The sequence below is a fragment of the Perissodus microlepis genome, chromosome 13 (genome assembly GCF_051167445.1).
Source record: "Perissodus microlepis isolate ML-2025 ecotype Zambia chromosome 13, ASM5116744v1, whole genome shotgun sequence".
Lineage (NCBI taxonomy): Eukaryota > Metazoa > Chordata > Actinopteri > Cichliformes > Cichlidae > Perissodus > Perissodus microlepis.
In genome coordinates, this window is record NC_140473.1 from 9812386 (window position 1) to 9831474 (window position 19089).

The 19089-nt window shown below is 40.2% G+C and overlaps 1 protein-coding gene across 2 annotated transcripts; it reads right to left on the bottom strand.

Moving 5' to 3' along the window:
- Positions 1-2740: 2740 nt before the first annotated feature.
- On the bottom strand, positions 2741-17484 carry LOC146374687 (interferon-induced, double-stranded RNA-activated protein kinase-like). 2 transcript variants are annotated; one of them, XM_084948652.1, is made up of 13 exons: positions 17257-17484; positions 16160-16292; positions 15970-16059; positions 13256-13320; positions 12999-13062; positions 10979-11052; positions 10760-10876; positions 10514-10642; positions 10233-10434; positions 9818-9961; positions 4498-4599; positions 4335-4397; positions 2741-3861 (listed from the first exon to the last, which is right to left on the bottom strand). In XM_084948652.1, exons 1-13 carry the CDS (start codon positions 17355-17357, stop codon positions 3724-3726), a joined length of 1422 nt encoding a protein of 473 aa, XP_084804778.1. In that variant the 5' UTR covers positions 17358-17484; the 3' UTR covers positions 2741-3723. The 2 variants fall into 2 exon arrangements, with proteins under 2 accessions (XP_084804778.1, XP_084804780.1); XM_084948654.1 differs by having other exon boundaries at positions 3768-4195.
- Between the last annotated feature and the right edge of the window lie 1605 nt (positions 17485-19089).

The following is a 19089-nucleotide window of genomic DNA, read 5'->3' on the forward strand; positions in this document are numbered from 1 at the left end:
CAGTCCCTGTTTGACACCCAGTTAAAGGGTTACACTGTAACTTAAAATGACTCCCAGAGAGACTCCATGTTTAAACTAATTTACTTCAACTCATGAATTTATTACCTGGGACTTTAAATGGGGTTTTCTAAGGATTCAGGGTGTGAAGCAGCTGCCTGTTGTGACCTGCTAGGAGAGCTAATAAACATGAACTGAAACGGTCCATTAAAACCAGAAGAGCCAGAAATAATGTACATGTTAAGAAAAAGTGCTGAGTGCTAATAATTTGCTCTTATATTGCATTATAATTTCCCCCTGCTCACCAGCCACTTCACTAAATAGACTTTCTCAGTTGCTTGTTACTGATAATATCAAATCAGCCGACTGCAAAAAGGCAGACACGTATGAGACAGCAACAGGAAATCCGAATGTGAGCATCAGAATGGAAAATAAAGGGTTTTCCCACATAAGCGTCTCTAACGTTTACAGATAATGGTCCAAAAAAGAGAAAATCTGTGGATGAAAACGCTTTGTTGATGCCAGAGGTTAGAGGAGAATGGCCACACTGCTTTGAGCTGATAGGAAGGCACAAGAGCATCTTTCAATGCACAACACAAATAGAGGCTACAGTTCGCACAGCCTCACCAAAACTGGGAAACAGAAGACTGGAAAAGTGTTGCCAGGATGTACGTGTATGTATACATAGTACAGAAATCAGAGCAACAAAGTTCTTGCAAGTTGTATAGTCATTTAAATCTTTTGCCAACATGCTGAAAAATCACGGGTATGGCCCTTTAAACCCTACAGTGTTCCTTGAGTGGAGTGGACGGTGGCTGGATGTGGTTCTGGAGAGGTGGAAAGCACAGCGTAAAAGCCAAGTGGAGCCTCGGGCAAGACACAGCATGCGCTCATGCTCCAGTTAACCTGAGTGCACCAAAGGTTAAGTGAGCTATAATTTAACAGGAACTTCTGAAATATATGCATAGGCAGGGGGAGATGACAAATCTATATCTCACCGGTCACATGTATTCTGAACTGTCACGTTTCATTTTGAGGTCTGCAGGTGGGCAACAGCGTTGTCTTTGCAGCAGAGCCGATTTCTAAAGCGCACAGAGCAAAGCAAACTCCGGTTGCTGCTTCTGAAATGAGGCTACGCACAGAGTAATCGTTTGGCCCGACCCCCGGGGACTGTGGGGAGACACTCTGACTTGTGAGTCCATTTTACCCCCGGCAACATGGTTCAGGCCACTGACTAGAAGCACTGCTTCAATGCCCACAGTGCTCTCAGAGGAAGTGACCTCAATACATCCAATAAGCCTGCTCGCAGGAGCGCGACAGCTGCAGAAGATTGGAGACACACCAGGTTTCTTATCTTAGATGCTGCTAAAAAGAGAAAGTACATTGTTTTGGTGGTGTAAATGTCACAGGAAGAACAGCTCAAAGTTTTCTCATGCAGTCGCTATCTAAATGACATCTGCAGAGTAAAAAAAGAAAAGTCGACTGGCTTGAATAATTTTGGATTGTAATGGAAAAAATAAGAATTTAAAGGCAATGAATAGAAAATAGCAACAAAATTCTAATTGTGTCTACGTGCTAAAATCTACAGTAAAGAAGTAATGATTTCATTGATGATAAGAGTTATTTGTAAAATGCAGACTACATAAGATGGTTGTTTGGGTTTGTGAATTCACACTGTTCACTACAAAGATGAAGCCTGATTGCAGCCACACACTGCGAAGGTGGCCCAACCTCAGCTCTGTGATCTGATAGTGATGTTTTTGTTTTTTAACTTTTGGATGGACACACGTACATGTTTTGCGTGTACTGATTTTATCAATGAACCTACAATACTGCTATTTGTGCAACTCTTTTTCCATTTGCTCACTAAGTGTGGTTGAGTTACATATCACAGATCGCGATGCTTTTATGCATTTGAATGGATTCCAACAAAATGTTTTTCTCACGTTCACTTACGGCCTTTTTTTGCTTCCATACAGCACCTGTTTAGTCCTTGTAGTCAGGTCAGTTGTGAACATGTGTCTATAAATAAAGAGCCAAATATTTCACAGGAGATGCAACATATTGGGCTTTATCAGGCTGAGACAAACGTGCCTCTAGATCCTGCTGAAGTTATCACATCGTGAAAAAAGGAACTGTAATATTACTCGTGTTAGTTTTGTGTGGGTAAAAATCTTTTAAGTAGCATTACTAACACTTCTCAGCAAACACCAACAGCTGCAAGGTACTGTAAGTCATTCATGCAGGCTACAAGAGTCTTCCCAAGGTCTAAGGGGGAAGATCAGTGAGGGAGGTTTAAAATATCCCATGTTCACTGCTGAGAGGATAAGGATCTGGATCTGTGTGGTTTCTTTCAGGAGCTTTCCCCCCTTTTACTGCTGCTGTCACAATGAGGTAGTGCTGTAGCTGATAAGACAGAAATCAGTCCTTCACCTATGGCCTCTCCACAGGCAGCAAGCAAATTTTAAGGCTCTTTGCACTGTGGAGATTGTTGAGGTAACATACTGAGCTGCAGGAGCTGATTTGTGCTGATTAGCGGGCCCATGTGACTGTGGGCACCGGGTCCAGGTGATTGTGTGGGATCCTGCATTTGGCACTTGTTACTGCAGTTTTCCACTGAGATGTTAATCATCCAGCATGCGCCAGAGGCATGATTAAATGTCACGCAGCTCCCTCAGCTTTGGCCCTCTCACTGTGAATAAACCTCTCTCACCCACAGGCAGACAGGGCCTGGAGCCTGCAGCCGCAATTTGAACTGCCCGACCTATGCAGTGCCACAGCTCCCCCTACAGGCCAAAGAACAAAAGACAACAACAAGAAGAAAATTCTTTTTATTTGGTGTTACTCTTGATCAAAAGAGGAAACGGTGCAATCACCAGGTGATGCACAGACATAAATGCATATAGAAAGTATACAAAAGATAAAAAGATTTTAAAAGAATGCAAATTACATAAATTAAGACAGAAGACAGAAAAAAGAAAGGATTGTCAGAAAAACTGAGGATTTTTCTCCAAGCTTCACATCCCAGTGCACCTCAGACAGCAATGGAGGAGTTTGCCGACCCCCCACTCAGAGGTCAGAGCCTGAACTTCAAGAGGTAACAGACATCGATGAGCAGTTAGTCTCATCAAACCACAAACCGTCATGAAGCTCTGTTTCTACCTGTTCATGATTTTACAGTAGAAATGTTTTCGAGTGTTTTTGCTTTGCGTTGTCGGCTTTTTGTTCGTACCTAAAAACTATGCGACTGTACACGTGTCCTCATTAGGGCACAAATTTGTGTTGGTGTGTTTATGGTGTAACGTGAAAGTAATGCAACTAGTAGTGCAGCAAATTACTTTCTCAGGCGAGTAATTAAGTAACGTACTACATTACTTTTAAGAAAAGTCAGTAGGGACTGGTGGTAATATAAAATATTATATTATGCTTATTCTTTATCCCGCAACTAATTTCAATATGTGATCAATAAAATATCTAGTCATGTGTCAAATGGCATGGTTTGCACACTTCCTGGAAGGATGGGCAGAACTGGTCATTTAAATTTTAAAATGAAAACTACAGGTTTCTGTAGCTTCAATGTTTGGTGGTATGTTCTAAAAACGATCATTTATGATTTGTAAGTTGCATGTAAATATTTTACATCATTCTGAAAGTCTTTCAAGAGCACCAATGGATCTTTTTCCCCCCACATGTGCAGATGAAATTCTTCTGTTGTATTCCCGCTATTTAGACAGTGGTCCTTCCACGACGCGCTATTTCTTCAGCGTTTATCTGTTTAGCGCAATCTTCCAGGTCTGTTATGACCTTAGATGCTTCAGGTCGGTCTTCGGGATTCATACTCAGCATTGATCTGATGGTGATGTACTGTAGCATAAAAAGAGCAATAAAATATTTATTAGAAACAATCTCTCATTTGCACCATTTCTAGAGCTCAACTTCAACAACATTTTCCATTAAATGTATATCTTTTAAATCCAGAGTCTTATTTCCCTAAATTTGAAGATCATCCCTTTCTGATTTTGTTCTCATCACCATCAGATGTTTGAACCTGAACGTCCTGATGCTCCACAGACTTTCCTTGCTTCTGTGACAACTAAAAAAAGGCCTTTTCTAATGATTAATTAGCCTTTCAGACACTGGAATACTGGAGAGGTGTTTGCTGGAAACTGTCTTCTGTTAGCTGATGTAAATAATCCATCTAAAAATCAAACACATACATTTTTAAGTGACCCTAAAAATTTGAGAGGTTTTGGATCACAGCCTTTCCTCTGCCAGCACATATGTCGTGAGAAATGCATACTGAAATTTGCTAATACACTGAGAAAACGTTGATGTACCTCCGAGATAAAAGTGGATGCAAATTCTTGGGGAAGCTCCTGTTTTCTGATGTCATCCCATGTCTGAAATTCAGAAATATAGTTCAGGAAATTTCTAATGAATAGTTAAAGACAAAACATTTGACCTCCTACAGATTATGAGCTACCATGCACAGCAACCTACCTTGTACTTTTCATAACGAGTGGAGATTTTCCAAAGAAGCTCAAAGTAGATCAGCCCCAAAGCAAATATGTCAACCTTCCTGCCATAGTTCGTCTCGCTCTCCTGTGTTAAAGCAGTTAAACAGCATTAATAACAAGAAGCACTGAGCGCACAAACCTCCACCAAGGCAGCTCACTCTCTGGTCAGTGTTTACATTTAAGGGAATAGTACTGTATTTTGCATATAGAAATTCTGTAAGCATGGTTAATAAGTATTAATCGGTATTGATTTGTAAATAATTGGGCATGAATAACCTGAGCTTACAGAGCTCTAGACTAACTTTTTTCCCACGGTTGCACTGTGCGCCTAACGTTTGTTCTTCTTAGGTCCACCAACACAAAAGTTAGGCACACCCAAATTTTTCAACCGCATCGATTAACACTGCAGTTTTTACATGTGCACTTTTTTTTTTTTTTTTTGGGGGGGGGGGGTTGCTGTCCATACAGGCAATATTAATTTGTAACAATCTTGTCAACACAAAGTTCTTTTTTCGGAGCACAGTTCTACAAGAAAGATAAGTTACTGAAAAAGTGTTTGTGCTTAAAGCGCTTTGGCAGTATTGTAGGTAATGTTAAACTTAATCATCATCTCGGCCTCCTCTGATGACCTGTTTCGCTGCTGTCTGCAGTTTAAAGGCAGTGGGAAGAGGGGACACTTGCATTTATCGCGGCATAGAATGTGTTTTCAATCATTTTTCATCCTTTGTCATTACCCAACAGCTACATCCACTTCTGTAGGGCTTAGGCTACTCACTAGGGCTGGGTATTGTCACTGATTTCTATAATCGATTTGATTAAATTCAATTTTGACTCACACAGTCAGAAATATTATAAATCTGATCATTTATCAGTACTGACACTTGTGAGACTTCATCAGGGATGTAAGCATCATAGCAGATGCCTTTGTGTCAAAGTAACTGAGGATAAAACACAGAAAACATGAAAGGGATTTTCCTGGCCTGACTTTTTATATCAGATAACCACCTTAAAAAATATTTTGCAAGCTAAGAGTTTTTCAATTTTTTTTTTTTTTTTTTTTTTTTAGAAATTATACCAAAGTATTAAACAGCAAAATTAAGGATTTCTGGTCAGAGGTCATTTTGGGGGAAAAGAGAAAAACAGCGCCCGACAGCGCTGTAAACAACGGTAAACTGGTGTGGAATAAGCAAACGAATAATACAGAAAACAGAGATTTGAGATGGGAAACTGTTCTTGAAGTACATTTTGGTCGAAGAGGGACAAAACTTGCAGCTCAGAATCAGTGAGCTGACGACTTTCAACCCCGACGGGTTCGTGCCATCGGGTGAGAAAGCCGTCATCTCACTGATACGTCGGCTCCACGCTCTGTTTACGGCTTTGTGTGGAATCTGTTTACCTGCTCTCATTTACTATTTTATCTGTTTGGTGGTTGTTCAAATAGTTTTGTGAGCTCCTGGCTTTTCTGGAAAAAAACATTCATATTTAAAAGTTGATTCAGGATTTAATGAATCAACATCGCGTTATTCAAGCTAAAATCCACTTTAATCCAGGACCAATCAGAGGTCCTGTCCCTGACTATCTCTGATTGGTTTAGACCACGATAGGGTCATAATGTGTGTTTGTTGTTGATTACATGGAGACTTTCAGAGTAGCAGAGACTTTTTTTCTTCTTTTTAATCGAATGGCTGGATGATTTTTTTTTTTAAGTTGCATCATTGAGAAATTAGAGCCCCGGGCTTATTATGTAATAATACAATTTTCTAACTAATTAAGCAGCTCAATCTCTTTTTCTTGACGTGTTCTTTAAAGATATAAGTTTTGTGGTCAATGTCAAAGAAAGGCAGATGTAAAATGCAAAAGTGAGGTCAAAAGGTTAAATGTGACATATTTGGATGTAAACTATAATGTGACGTATACCAGTATCATTTCCTAAATGGAAAACGTATAAACAAACAGTACAATTTTAAGCAACGTTTTAAATATTTTTAAAGACATTTTATAAAAGTCTGACCTCATTTGACTTTGAAGGAATCGGAGATCAAGTAATGTGTTATTTAGAATCTCTTTATACACTGTATTGCCAAAAGTACTAAACCACTTATCCAAATCACTGAATTCAGACGTTCCAGTCACATCCTGAGGCACACAGTGCACACAGGTTGCTGACTTTCTGCAGAGTCAATTTCTACAGAACTCCAAACTTTATGTGGCCTTTAGATTAGCTTAAAATCAATGCGGCTTCATGGAATAAGTTTCCATGGCTGAGCAGCTGCATTAAAGCCTGACATCACCAGGGACAATGTAAAGTGTCAGATGCAGTGGTGTAAAATACGCCTTCACTGGACTCTAGAGCAGTGGAGTGACGAATCACACCTTGGTGGTTTCCAGGAGAATGGTACTTGTCTGGCTGCACTGTGGCAAGTGTAAAGTCTGGTGGAGGCGTGGGGTTGGTTTTCAGGAAGTTGTTCCAGTGAAAGGAACTCCTAATGCTTCAGCATAATGAGAAACTTCGGACAATTTTATGGTCCCAACTTTGTGGAAAATGTTTGGGGATAAACCCTTCCTGTTCCAACACCAGTGAACAAAGTAAGGCCCATTAAGACATGGATGAGCATGTTTTGTGTGGAAGAACTTGACTGGCTGGCACAGAGTCCCGACCTCAACCCCCATACAAAGATGAGAGCGGTAAATGTGAGCCAGTTTTCAATAAACACACTCCTATAAACACACTGCTTGTCCAGGTGCAAAGAATGGCTTCATATCAAATCTTATAGATTAAGAATTGAATATTGCTCAAGTTCATATGTGTGTCAAAGCAGAGGAGCAAATACTTTTGGCAAATATATTGCATGATTCCCTATATGCCTATATGTTGTCCATAAAAACATAGTTTCAATAAACAGCTCTATGGCAATATCATCAATTGAACGTCAGATCACTCTATTGAACTTTGAGAGGTCAGAGGTCAAGAATGATTTATTTTAAATCTTTTTACAATACTTTATGTTGACGATACACCACACTTATAAGAATCGTAGTTTCTAAGTTACAAGGCTTTTTGTAAATTTTTAAATACATCGCAATAAATCATAAACCAGTGCAGCGTTCGATACTGTTGACCATAATATCCTATTAGAGCGATTAGAACATGCTGTAGGTATTACAGGTACTGCACTGCAGCGGTTTGTATCATATCTATCTAATAGACTCCAATTTGTACATGTAAATGGAGAGTCCTCTTCACCCACTGAGGTTAATTATGGAGTTCCACAGGGTTCAGTGCTAGGACCAATTCTGTTTACAATATACATGCTTTCCTTAGGCAGCATCATTAGAAGACATAGCATACATTTTCACTGCTATGCCGATGACACCCAGCTCTATCTGTCCATGAAGCCAGATAACACACACCAATTAGTTAAACTGCAGGAATGTCTTAAAGACATAAAGACCTGGATGGCCGCTAACCTTCTGCTTCTTAATTCAGATAAAACTGAGGTTATTGTACTCGGCCCTGAAAATCTTAGAAATATGGTATCTAACCAGATTCTTACTCTGGATGGCATTACCTTGGCCTCCAGTAACGCTGTGAGGAACCTTGGAGTCATTTTTGACCAGGACATGTCCTTCAACGCACATATTAAACAAATATGTAAGACTGCTTTCTTCCATTTGCGCAACATCTCTAAAATTAGAAATATCCTGTCTCAGAGTGACGCTGAAAAACTAGTTCATGCATTTATTACTTCCAGGCTGGACTACTGTAATTCATTATTATCAGGATGTCCAAAAAACTCACTGAAAAGCCTTCAGCTAATCCAAAATGCTGCAGCAAGAGTACTGACAGGGACTAGAAAGAGAGAGCATATTTCTCCTGTTTTGGCTTCCCTTCATTGGCTTCCTGTTAAGTCCAGAATTGAATTCAAAATCCTGCTCCTCACATACAAGGTCTTAAATAATCAGGCCCCATCTTATCTTAATGACCTTGTAGTACCATATCACCCTATTAGAGCACTTCGCTCTCGCTCTGCAGGCCTACTTGTTGTTCCTAGAGTATTTAAAAGTAGAATGGGAGGCAGAGCCTTCAGTTTTCAGGTCCCTCTTCTGTGGAACCAGCTTCCAGTTTGGATTCGGGAGACAGACACTATCTCTACTTTTAAGATTAGGCTTAAAACTTTCCTTTTTGCTAAAGCATATAGTTAGGGCTGGACCAGGTGACCCTGAATCTCCCTTAGTTATGCTGCAATAGACGTAGGCTGCCGGGGGATTCCCATGATGCATTGAGTTTTTCCTTTCCAGTCACCTTTCTCACTCACTATGTATTAATAGACCTCTCTGCATTGAATCATATCTGTTATTAACCTCTGTCTCTCTTCCACAGCATGTCTTTTATCCTGTCTTCCTTCTCTCACCCCAACCGGTCGCAGCAGATGGCCCCGCCCCTCCCTGAGCCTGGTTCTGCCGGAGGTTTCTTCCTGTTAAAAGGGAGTTTTTCCTTCCCACTGTCGCCAAAGTGCTTGCTCATAGGGGGTCATATGATTGTTGGGTTTTTCTCTGTATCTATGAAGCGCCTTGAGGCGACTTTTGTTGTGATTTGGCGCTATATAAATAAAATTGAATTGAATTGAATAAACTTGAACTTGGTGGATGTTTGCCACATTTTAATGGCTTGTTAAGATGATCCCACTCTACACGTCTACAAAGGTTTATCAGAATAAATTCAAACATTTTAAAGCTGTTGTGTTTACAGACAGAACAACACGTATGCAAACGCTACCAAAAACAGAACCTCCTTGGTGGAGGTAACAATACACTGAATTCTTCTTCACCATGACTTATTACAACACAGCCTGTACTCATGAAGTCACCATCAGTTTCACTAATCCAGTCATCAAAGGCTTCGGTGACAGAAACCACTTAAGAGTAGAATAAATTTGAATAATAATGACACAGATATATTCAAACTGATGATTATTATGATATTACGAAATATAGAAGTAATCCCTTTGAGACAGAAATTCAATTTTAGGATTAATTAAGACAGATTATTTGCTCTGTATGGTGTCAGTGAGCAGGGTTATTCCTGATACGGTCATCTCATGCACACAGATCTGCCTTTAAGCACAGAAGCCCCAACTAGCTGTTGATTCTGTTTGCAAGGAGCAGCCAATCAGAAGTGAAGGCTGAACTGAACTAAGCTGCAGGAAGAGAGGATACTTTTTCAAAACGCAGAGCTACTCTAGTAGAGCCCAAAAATAAAATGGAGCAGCTGGAAATTAGCATAATAATGTCGACGGACTCACCTGTTCAGGAGCCATGTATGATTGTGTTCCCTTATTTACAGTTCTCTTCATCGGGGACTTGTCATCGTTGTCGTTCTCAGCAGTGACCAGTCCAAAGTCTCCAATTTTTACTTTTGTGTCCGGCCCAAACAGGATGTTGGCAGGCTAGCCGGACGAAACAAAGCAAACATGTGACCAATTGTTACATCCTGTGAGGCTGTGGGTGTGGTGTTGCAATAAACAGTAATGAGTGAGAATCTCTGGGTTTCTGTGGATTTCGGTAAAAGAGTAAACTGAATAATTTTAGAAACGAACAGTCACATACGAACATTACACCTTGTTGTCAGGTTTTAACCTGTACACACACACACACACACACACACACAGGCCTGTGCGCTACCTGTGGTTAGCCCGTTATCTGCTTCGTCTGGCTCACCTTCAGGTCTCTGTGGATGAGCTTCTTGGAGTGAATGTACTCGATACCACCGACCATCTGCTGAGCAATGTTCAGACTTTTTTCTCTTCTCTTGGAGTTTGATTTCTTCGTATACCAGTCTTCTATCCAGTCTAGAAGTGTTTTGGTGTCACACAGTTCCATCTGAATGTAGAGGCACTTCTTGGGTGAACCAGTGGAAGACCTAAAACAGGATGAATGATCAAACAGTGAAATGATACAAAAGAAGTGAAGAATTACTTTCACAAGTGGACGAGTCTTACTGTGAAGTACTGCAGCTTTCATCAGTGCTGTCCGACTGGTATCCTGAATCCCCCGTCCAACACGAGAAGTATCTAATGATATTAGGGTGCTCGAGGTCTGACAACGCCATGGCTTCTCGTAGAGCTTTTCTAATTCAAAGAGGGGGGGAAAACTGAATCATACAACTTTATTATAACTAACTGTAACAATATAAACCAATAAAGCACGCAGTGAAATCATGCAATATTATAGAACACTTCACTTACTCGTTCCAGCGGATGATCTTTATTGCGTAATACCTTTCCACCAGTTTATCTTTTACCTTGACTACTCGACCAAAAGCTCCTTTACCCAGCTTCTCTACATAGTCAAACTGTGAATGACTGTTGACAGAAATCTTTTATTAAATATCAATTCCTTAAAGCAATTGAACAGAAGGTGATAATTTTGATAATATTGCATTCTCATATTTTTATTTTCCATACCTGAAGATTTCTGAATCAGCTGACATGTCACTGGGGGAGCTTGCTGAACCCGTTTCTTCAGGACACAACATATCCTTGACAAAACAATACAATAGAATGCATAGTGTAAAAAAAGAGAAAGAAAGAAAAGACACCAAAGCATGTAGCATGAATTAAATCAATGAACTTTCATTGTTCACATCATTGAACTACTGAGCTGCAGTTCACAGTATCTTTTTTAAAATACTGTGAACTGCAGCTTAGTAGCATGTCTGAATGTCACATATTTTGGGCTTCATATGAGCTTTTTGTTGCTCTGCAAATTTGAGTAAATACAGAAAAAATTGCTAGAAAATATAAAGCAACAGTAAATTAAAGTAAATCAATATTTACTGCATATAAATAGCAATGTTGGGTTACTTAACGTAATCCCTGATTCTCTGATAATGGAGTGAGATGTTTCACTATGGGAATCACCTTGGTGTGACTAACTATGGAAGCTCCAGTGACACCCTGTCTGTCCATGACAGATCTGTCGAGCCGTGCCCCTCCTGACTCATTCTCAGCAGATTTCTTTTGGTCCCCAAGCAAAGGATGAAAGCGCTGGTGAAACACTTATCAAAGAACCAGGGATTACGTTAAGTAACCAACCACTAATTTAATAGTCGACGTGTCTGAAGCTTTGTAAGATCCTGAAAAACGCAGGAATAACTAGTAGGATTTAAAAGTGTAATAACATACTGAAACATAAGATGGCAGCACTGCATGTACAAGGATGCCAGCTGCCACTAAACGCGAAAGAAGAAGCAGCAGTCTCCGGTATCATAGCTGTGTCCAAATTCAGGGGCCGCATCCTTCGGAGGCCGCATTTGTAGGCCGATTACGTTACAGCGACATAACAAAGACTGTCCCAATTTGAAGACTCCTCCAAATGCGGCCTTCATTTCCCCAGATTTGAAGGATGGGTCGGGTGTATCCTTCATGGCCCAACCTATCCCAGAATTCATAGCGCGTCCCAGCCAATTCCAACAATGGCATCAGCTACTTAGTTTAAATATTAATCTTTCTGGGTCACAAAATAAACTTAAGATATTTTAGAGCAAGAATGTAAGTCGTTCAGATCATTTAAAAATGTTGGTGTTTGGCTTTTTTCAGTGTTTTATTAGTTGCTGAGTAAATCGGTTTGGCTGAGATTAAAGTTATAGTTTTCTCACAGCTAAATAAACATTAAACAGAAGAGTGAGATGATCGAGAATTTACTCCAGTGTCCTGTTATATTTTAGGTAGTCAGGAGCAGACGGCTGAGTTTATTAAACTCCACTGAAACAATCTGCAAATTTCATTGAAAGTTTAATAAACTATCATCTTGTCTTTATTTTTAGTTAGCACATACCTTAAACACGTAAAGCTGTAAGCTAATGATTGTTATATAAGAGCAGACGCACGCTGGTGCAAATGGTAAATGGCCTGCATTTGTATAGCGCTTTACTCAGTCCCTAAGGACCCCAAAGCGCTTTACACTACATTCAGTCATTCACCCATTCACACACACATTCACACACTGGCAATGGCAAGCTACGTTGTAGCCACAGCTGCCCTGGGGCGCACTGACAGAGGCGAGGCTGCTGGACACTGGCGCCACCGGGCCCTCTGACCACCACCAGTAGGCAAACATGGGGTTAGTATCTTGCCCAAGGATATTTGGCATGCAGCCAGGAGGCAGCGTGGGATCACCGATCTTCTGATTAGCGGCTGACCTGCTCTGCCAAGGCAATTCCCATAGTAAAACACTGAAGTTAGAAAAAGAACTTGTTTTTGTTCTAATAATCACGTTTGATTTAAAATAGGACAGTGTGCGTGAAACATCAAATGTGTTGTCAAATTTTACTGCCAGTTTCTTCAGGTTTCACTCAATTTTTGATCTTCTTGTTTTTAGGAGGATTTCAGACTGGACCTTGGAGTCACTCAGACACATTGGCCGCTTTTAAAGTTTTTACTCAAAATAGCACTGTTAGTGTTTAAGGTAATACAAGACCTGAACCTTGGAGTTTTTTGACGAATTACAGGTCTGCGCCACAGGTTCTGATGAAGTGCCACAGGAATCCCTGGGAGAAAACAAAGAGGTAAATTAGTAAACACTCCATCCTTTCTCTCTCTTATGCGTATCCTCATCAGGGTTGCGGGGGGCAGGAGCCTAACCCAGCTGTCATAGGGCGAGAGACAGTGTACATCCTGGACAGGTACCAGTCTAGTCTACCATTTTCACAAATCTACCACTGCTATCAGTTTGTGACTTACGGTTCAGTCTGTGGTGTGGGCAGCGTGGCTGAGGCTCCATCTTGAAACACTTCGAAGCGCGACACCTGAAACAAGCAGAAAGTCTTTAACTTCTGTACCATATCGTCCTCCTTAAAATCTATGTATGTTATGTTAATTACATTTGCAGGCAACAACTCAATGCATTTATTTATGGCCGGTCTTATAATTTAAGTGATCTACTGAGATTTTCCTACACAACCATCTATGGTTTACAGAGAACGGCCAGGAACCGAGAAGATATCCAGTGAGTGGTAGTTCTCTGAAAAGGTCTAGCTGATGCCAGAGGAGAACATCAATAATGCTTTGAGTTGAAGGGAAAGCACCATTAACTGAAATAACCATACAGGTAGAAGAGCATCTCTGAAACAGCAGCAGAAGACCACACTGGTAGCCACGCCCATCAAGATTAAACCAATTTCAAACTGGTTTCTTGAACATGACAATAGGCCTGATTTACAAACAGTGTGCACAAACAAATGTGTGCAAATTTGGAGTAGGAAATTTTTATGCACAAATCTGTGATTTATTAAAAAAAGAAACAACAATAATAACAACTTTATTTTTATTTGTCGTTATTACTTTTGGTCATTTACAGTTTTCCAAAACACCACAGGCTACAAAATGCTCAGAATTACAAAAAAAAAGCATGTAAAAAAAGCTAAATATTACTTGGAAAGGTGTAAGCCAGGGGTGCTCACAGCAGCTTTTGTACTAACCATAGTAATCACGGACTGAGCGGCTGGATCGACACAGGTCCACAGGTCTGACAACAATTCTACATGTATGATCTTGAAACAGGACAGACTTTGTAATTGCTAACCTCATATCAAATGTGTACGTAGGCTGAGTCCATGTTTGACGTTTATTTATTATCTAATCTTTGCTCTCAAACTTTTAAACAGCAGTGAGTCTGCAGCTGAGAGAATACCAACTCTGTCGGTGCAGATTTTAACATTTCTGTTTAAAAATCAGCAATGGCAGATAACACATAACACACAGCAAGAACACGTATTCAACCAATCATCTGCGTGTTCATCTTTTTTACAACAGTGTTGTGTTTGACTGCTATATTTTTATGGTAAAATGGTAAATGGCCTGCATTTGTATAGCGCTTTACTCAGTCCCTAAGGACCCCAAAGCGCTTTACACTACATTCAGTCATTCACCCATTCACACACACATTCATTCACACACTGGCAATGGCAAGCTACGTTGTAGCCACAGCTGCCCTGGGGCGCACTGACAGAGGCGAGGCTGCCAGACACTGGCGCCACCGGGCCCTCTGACCACCACCAGTAGGCAAACATGGGGTTAGTATCTTGCCCAAGGATATTTGGCATGCAGCCATGAGGCAGCCTGGGATCGAGCCACCGACCTTCTAATTAGTAGCTGACCTGCTCTGCCACCTGAGCTACAGCCACCCCCATTTATGGTCTTTATGCTGCAGATTTTCATGTCTCTGGAATAGTTGGCACTAACAAGGATGATTTTCTGTAAAAGTATATTGATATGACCCGAGAATTAGTTTAGTAGATAACCGTTAGATTAGTTTGATGCTGCCAATACTTTCATGTGACCGACTGTTTATCCTGGTCCCAGTGTTAGGGTCAGTGATTCCAGGTGATGGAAAGAAATTCTAGATATGCTGACCTCTCGTACACAGGGCTACCAGACAGCAGCTGGACTGCCTGTTCACCCTTATTAGTCGAACATCATGATGTCTGAGTGTGTTTCATAGTGTCTAACAAGCTTTGTACAGTTAAAACCTAACAGTTACTGCATGACGGAAACACCAATGTTATCCCTTTTAATAAAGTTTATACGTGTATACACAGGTCACGCTGACTATTGAACAGAAAACACAGATCAGATGTTAATCGGATTTATTTGCTCTCCCACTCCTCCTTAAACATGTTTTTAAATGTTAGTTATAAATAAATAATTAAATGTTTTATATAAAATGAATGGGTATTTAAATAATAATTTTAATTTGTATTTAATTAATTTTTCCCATTTTAATTAATTATTGACACATTTAATTCATTATTTACTGGCGTATTTAATTAATTCATATTTTCACTCCTGGCCCTCCATATTAGAGTGGCTTAATCACTTCTTTTTGTTAAAGACAGTGAAGGTGCTGCGTCGAAACTGATTTTTCCTCACTGCTTTTATCATGTACCCCAGTGAGCTTGAGTGGTGATGGGCACTGAATATTTTCTTGTATACATTTTTGCCCATTTTGGGCAGGGCATATATTCCCTGCCACGCTTATCCTGGCTTCCTCGTATATTTCTACAATTTTAGCGTTTTTAACGTATTTAATAAAGTAGATCTTTTCATTATTTTCTTGGTGCTACTGTTACATATATAAAACGTTTGTTTTGTACTAGCATTAAACCTTGTGAACTGACTCTATGCCTATGGCTCTTCTCTTTCTAAATAGTACTTCCTCTGGGTCACACACGTATCATAAATTGGGTGGTAATTTTGTGTGCAAATTCAGACTCAAATGGCCTTCGTAGTCACTGGATCTTAATAAGTCAGACAGTATTTCCTGGTACTTCATTTTGACCCCTTAACATTTACAGTAATAACAAGATCCACTGTTTGCAACAAGTTACATGCTCCACCATGCATACAAGTTAGTGTTTGATTTAAACCAGCACAGGTTATAATGTATTGCTACTCACCCCGTTAGTTTTGCGTTCAGATATACCATCAAACAAAGTTTTTCTGCATTTCAGGTGAGAATGTTGCGCATTTGAATCTTTTCTCTTCATCTGAAAGAAAAACGGATTTTTCAGAAATGACATCATTGTTAAGAATAGATCAACAAATTTGTGAAACGTGTTCCATATACAGGCACATGCACCATCTTACCTCCAGGATTTGATTTTCCTTCTCATTCAAACTTTCCAGGGCATTTTGAGCTGCGTTCTGCTTTGCTTTTTCAGCGTTCTTCCCCTCACCAACAGGAAACCTTTGCCCATTAATCACAGCCCTCATGATGACTCTGACAAAGAATTTTAAAGCTCTAATTAACATTGCTGATGTACTCCAACTTAAAAGTTTGATCACAGCTTCTCATTTAACAGTTTTTCTTTATTTTCATGACTATTTACATTGCAGATTCTCACCGAAGACATCAAAACTATGAATGAACACATATGGAATTGTGTAGTAAACAAAACGAAGTGTGAACTAACTCAAAACACGTTTTACATTTTAGATTCTTCAAAACAGCCACCCTTTGCATTGATTACTTAATGAGCTTCATAAGGCAGTCACCTGAAATAGCGGTAAGTGGTAACTGAATGTTTCTACTAGGCAGAGCTATGTGAGGACATGGCAACATAACCACTGGGAAATTTATGGCGATGATGATGTTGCAGCGAGCACAACACGACAAATCTGTCAGAGAAGGACATGCCGATCGCAGAAATGTGAAGCCACGGAGGGCCCGACTCAGACAGTGGTTCCGCCAGCTAAACCCACACAGCCCATCAGTCAGCAGGCAAAGAAGAACAATGAACAAGTCTATCGTTGCATATTACGCTGTTTACCTCAGTATTTTTTTTTTTTTTTCATTGTTTTGATGGTCAGTGTAGTGGCTATATTAATTTCTCAAAGTTCTCTCTTTCTCTTTACATGGTTTGGTTATGAAAAGAAACAACTTAATCCCAAGTTAAATAATGTAATAAGCGAGGTCACTGCCACAGTCAACTACGTCAAAACACGACTTGTTAAAGCCCGGATTTTTCGGGACTGTGCGAAGTAATGGGCTCCGACACAGCCGTTGTGTATCACAGCGAGTCCCGTGTATTCCAAGTTAAACCAAATAGCTATTATTAAACTAATATAAGACCACAATGACTTAGTAGTTGGTTTAGCACTTGCATGGCCCAATGCACAATATGGCAGCATACCCTCTTTAATACATTGCAGCTGCCGAACACATTTATCCGGTTTTAGCTCACCTTTTCTCGCCAGGTCTCTCTAAAACGTTCTCATATTCCAGCTTCAAATCGTTCCTCCGTGCAACGTTTTTCAGTCGTGTTGTGTACTTATTCTTGCCCATCTTAAATCGCGAAACCCTGGTCGGACAAATACTTGCTGTAGTACAGCAGAGCTCACACACAGATCTAAATTTCCCGGGACCGCTGGCTAGTGAGGGCCCGTTCCTCACGTGACACACTTCGCCAGAAACGTGCCGAGACTTGATTCGTCGGAGCAGTCACGTGATCAGTTTTCAGTTTTCAGTTTTATTTGTCATATGCAAGTTAGCACAGGGTCAACATTGCAATGAAATGTGTTTGCCGAGCAGTAGTCACTCAGCAGCATGGTACAGTAGAAGAAAATATAATAAAATATAATAAAATAATAAAAAAATAGAAAAATAGTAAGGAGCAAAATATTAGAGAGACGTGGTAAAAGAGAAAAGATGACTAAATATGTATGTATCTATAAATATAAATATATGTACACTAGTGATTAAATAAGAAAATCTTGAAAAGAAATATGACGGGAGGGCAGCTGGGATATTGCACAGGAATGAGCAGCAGAAAATTACAGTATTGGACTTTTTAAATATAAATATCAATAACAATAAAGTGGAGTGACCAGTGCAGATTAAACAGAGTACTTGTGAAGCTGCAAGGTAGCTTCTGAGTGCGTCCTGTGGACTGTGTTGTGTGTGTTTAAGTGTTGTGGTTGAGGTGTCGTATGGCTTGGTGGTAAAAACTGTTTTTAAGTCTTGTAGTCCGAGCAGACAGACTCCTGTAACGTCTGCCAGATGGTAACAAGGAGAACAGCTGATCAATGATGTCCGAAGACAAACGTACCTGCTCACTGGTTCACATAATTACGTGGAGGCAGGGGCCTCACAGCATAAGCATACTCCCAACCTATTATAAGTTAAGGGTAATAACAAAATAATCATCTGGAAGGGACCTAAAAAATACACAGGATCAAAGCAACCATGCTATCGATGTGGGGGGAAACATTCAGCACATGAGTGCAAATTTAAAAGTGAAAAGTGTCATGTTTGTGCAAAAATAGGACACATTGCACGTGCTTGTTGAAATAAAAAAAAAATCAGCAAACTCAGTATGTGGAAACTGAGGATGAATGCTTAAGTAGGAATGATGAAGCTGAGCTTTTTGGAGTATATTCAGTCTACTCCATCACCTCCAGTGAAAACGGATACACAGTGAATGTTGCACTGGGAAACAAGAACACCACCATGTTGCTGGTGCAGCTGTGTCGGTGTTATCAGACAAGTATTATCAGACGCATCTCACTCATTTTCCTGTAAAACCAGTCAGTTGGCTAAAACAAAGTCAGTGTCAACCAGTGTATTGAAGAGGAGAGATATCCACTTCCTAATACTGAAGATTTGTTTGCTACTTTAGCTGGAGGAAGATCTTTCATTAAACCTGACCTTTTTCATGCCTATCAGCAGCTACAATTAGATGAAGAGTCAGTGAAGTATCTGGTCATCAACACACACAACGGTGTCTATAAGTACAGTCGCCTCAGCTATGGTGTTTCCAGTGCTCCTGCTCTTTTCCAGTCTGTGACGGACCAAATCCTTCAAGGGATGGATCATGTGACCTGCTTTTTGGATGACATTCTCATCACTGCTTCATCTGAAAGGAAACAATTGAAGAGGTTGGAGGAAGTATTCACACATCTGGAGAAGCATGGCATCAGAGTGAAGCCTTCCAAGTGCCATTTTCTTCAGAGCAGTGTGTACTACCTGGGAGATCATATTGAGAAAGATGGACTGCATCCTTTAGAGGGAAAAAGTA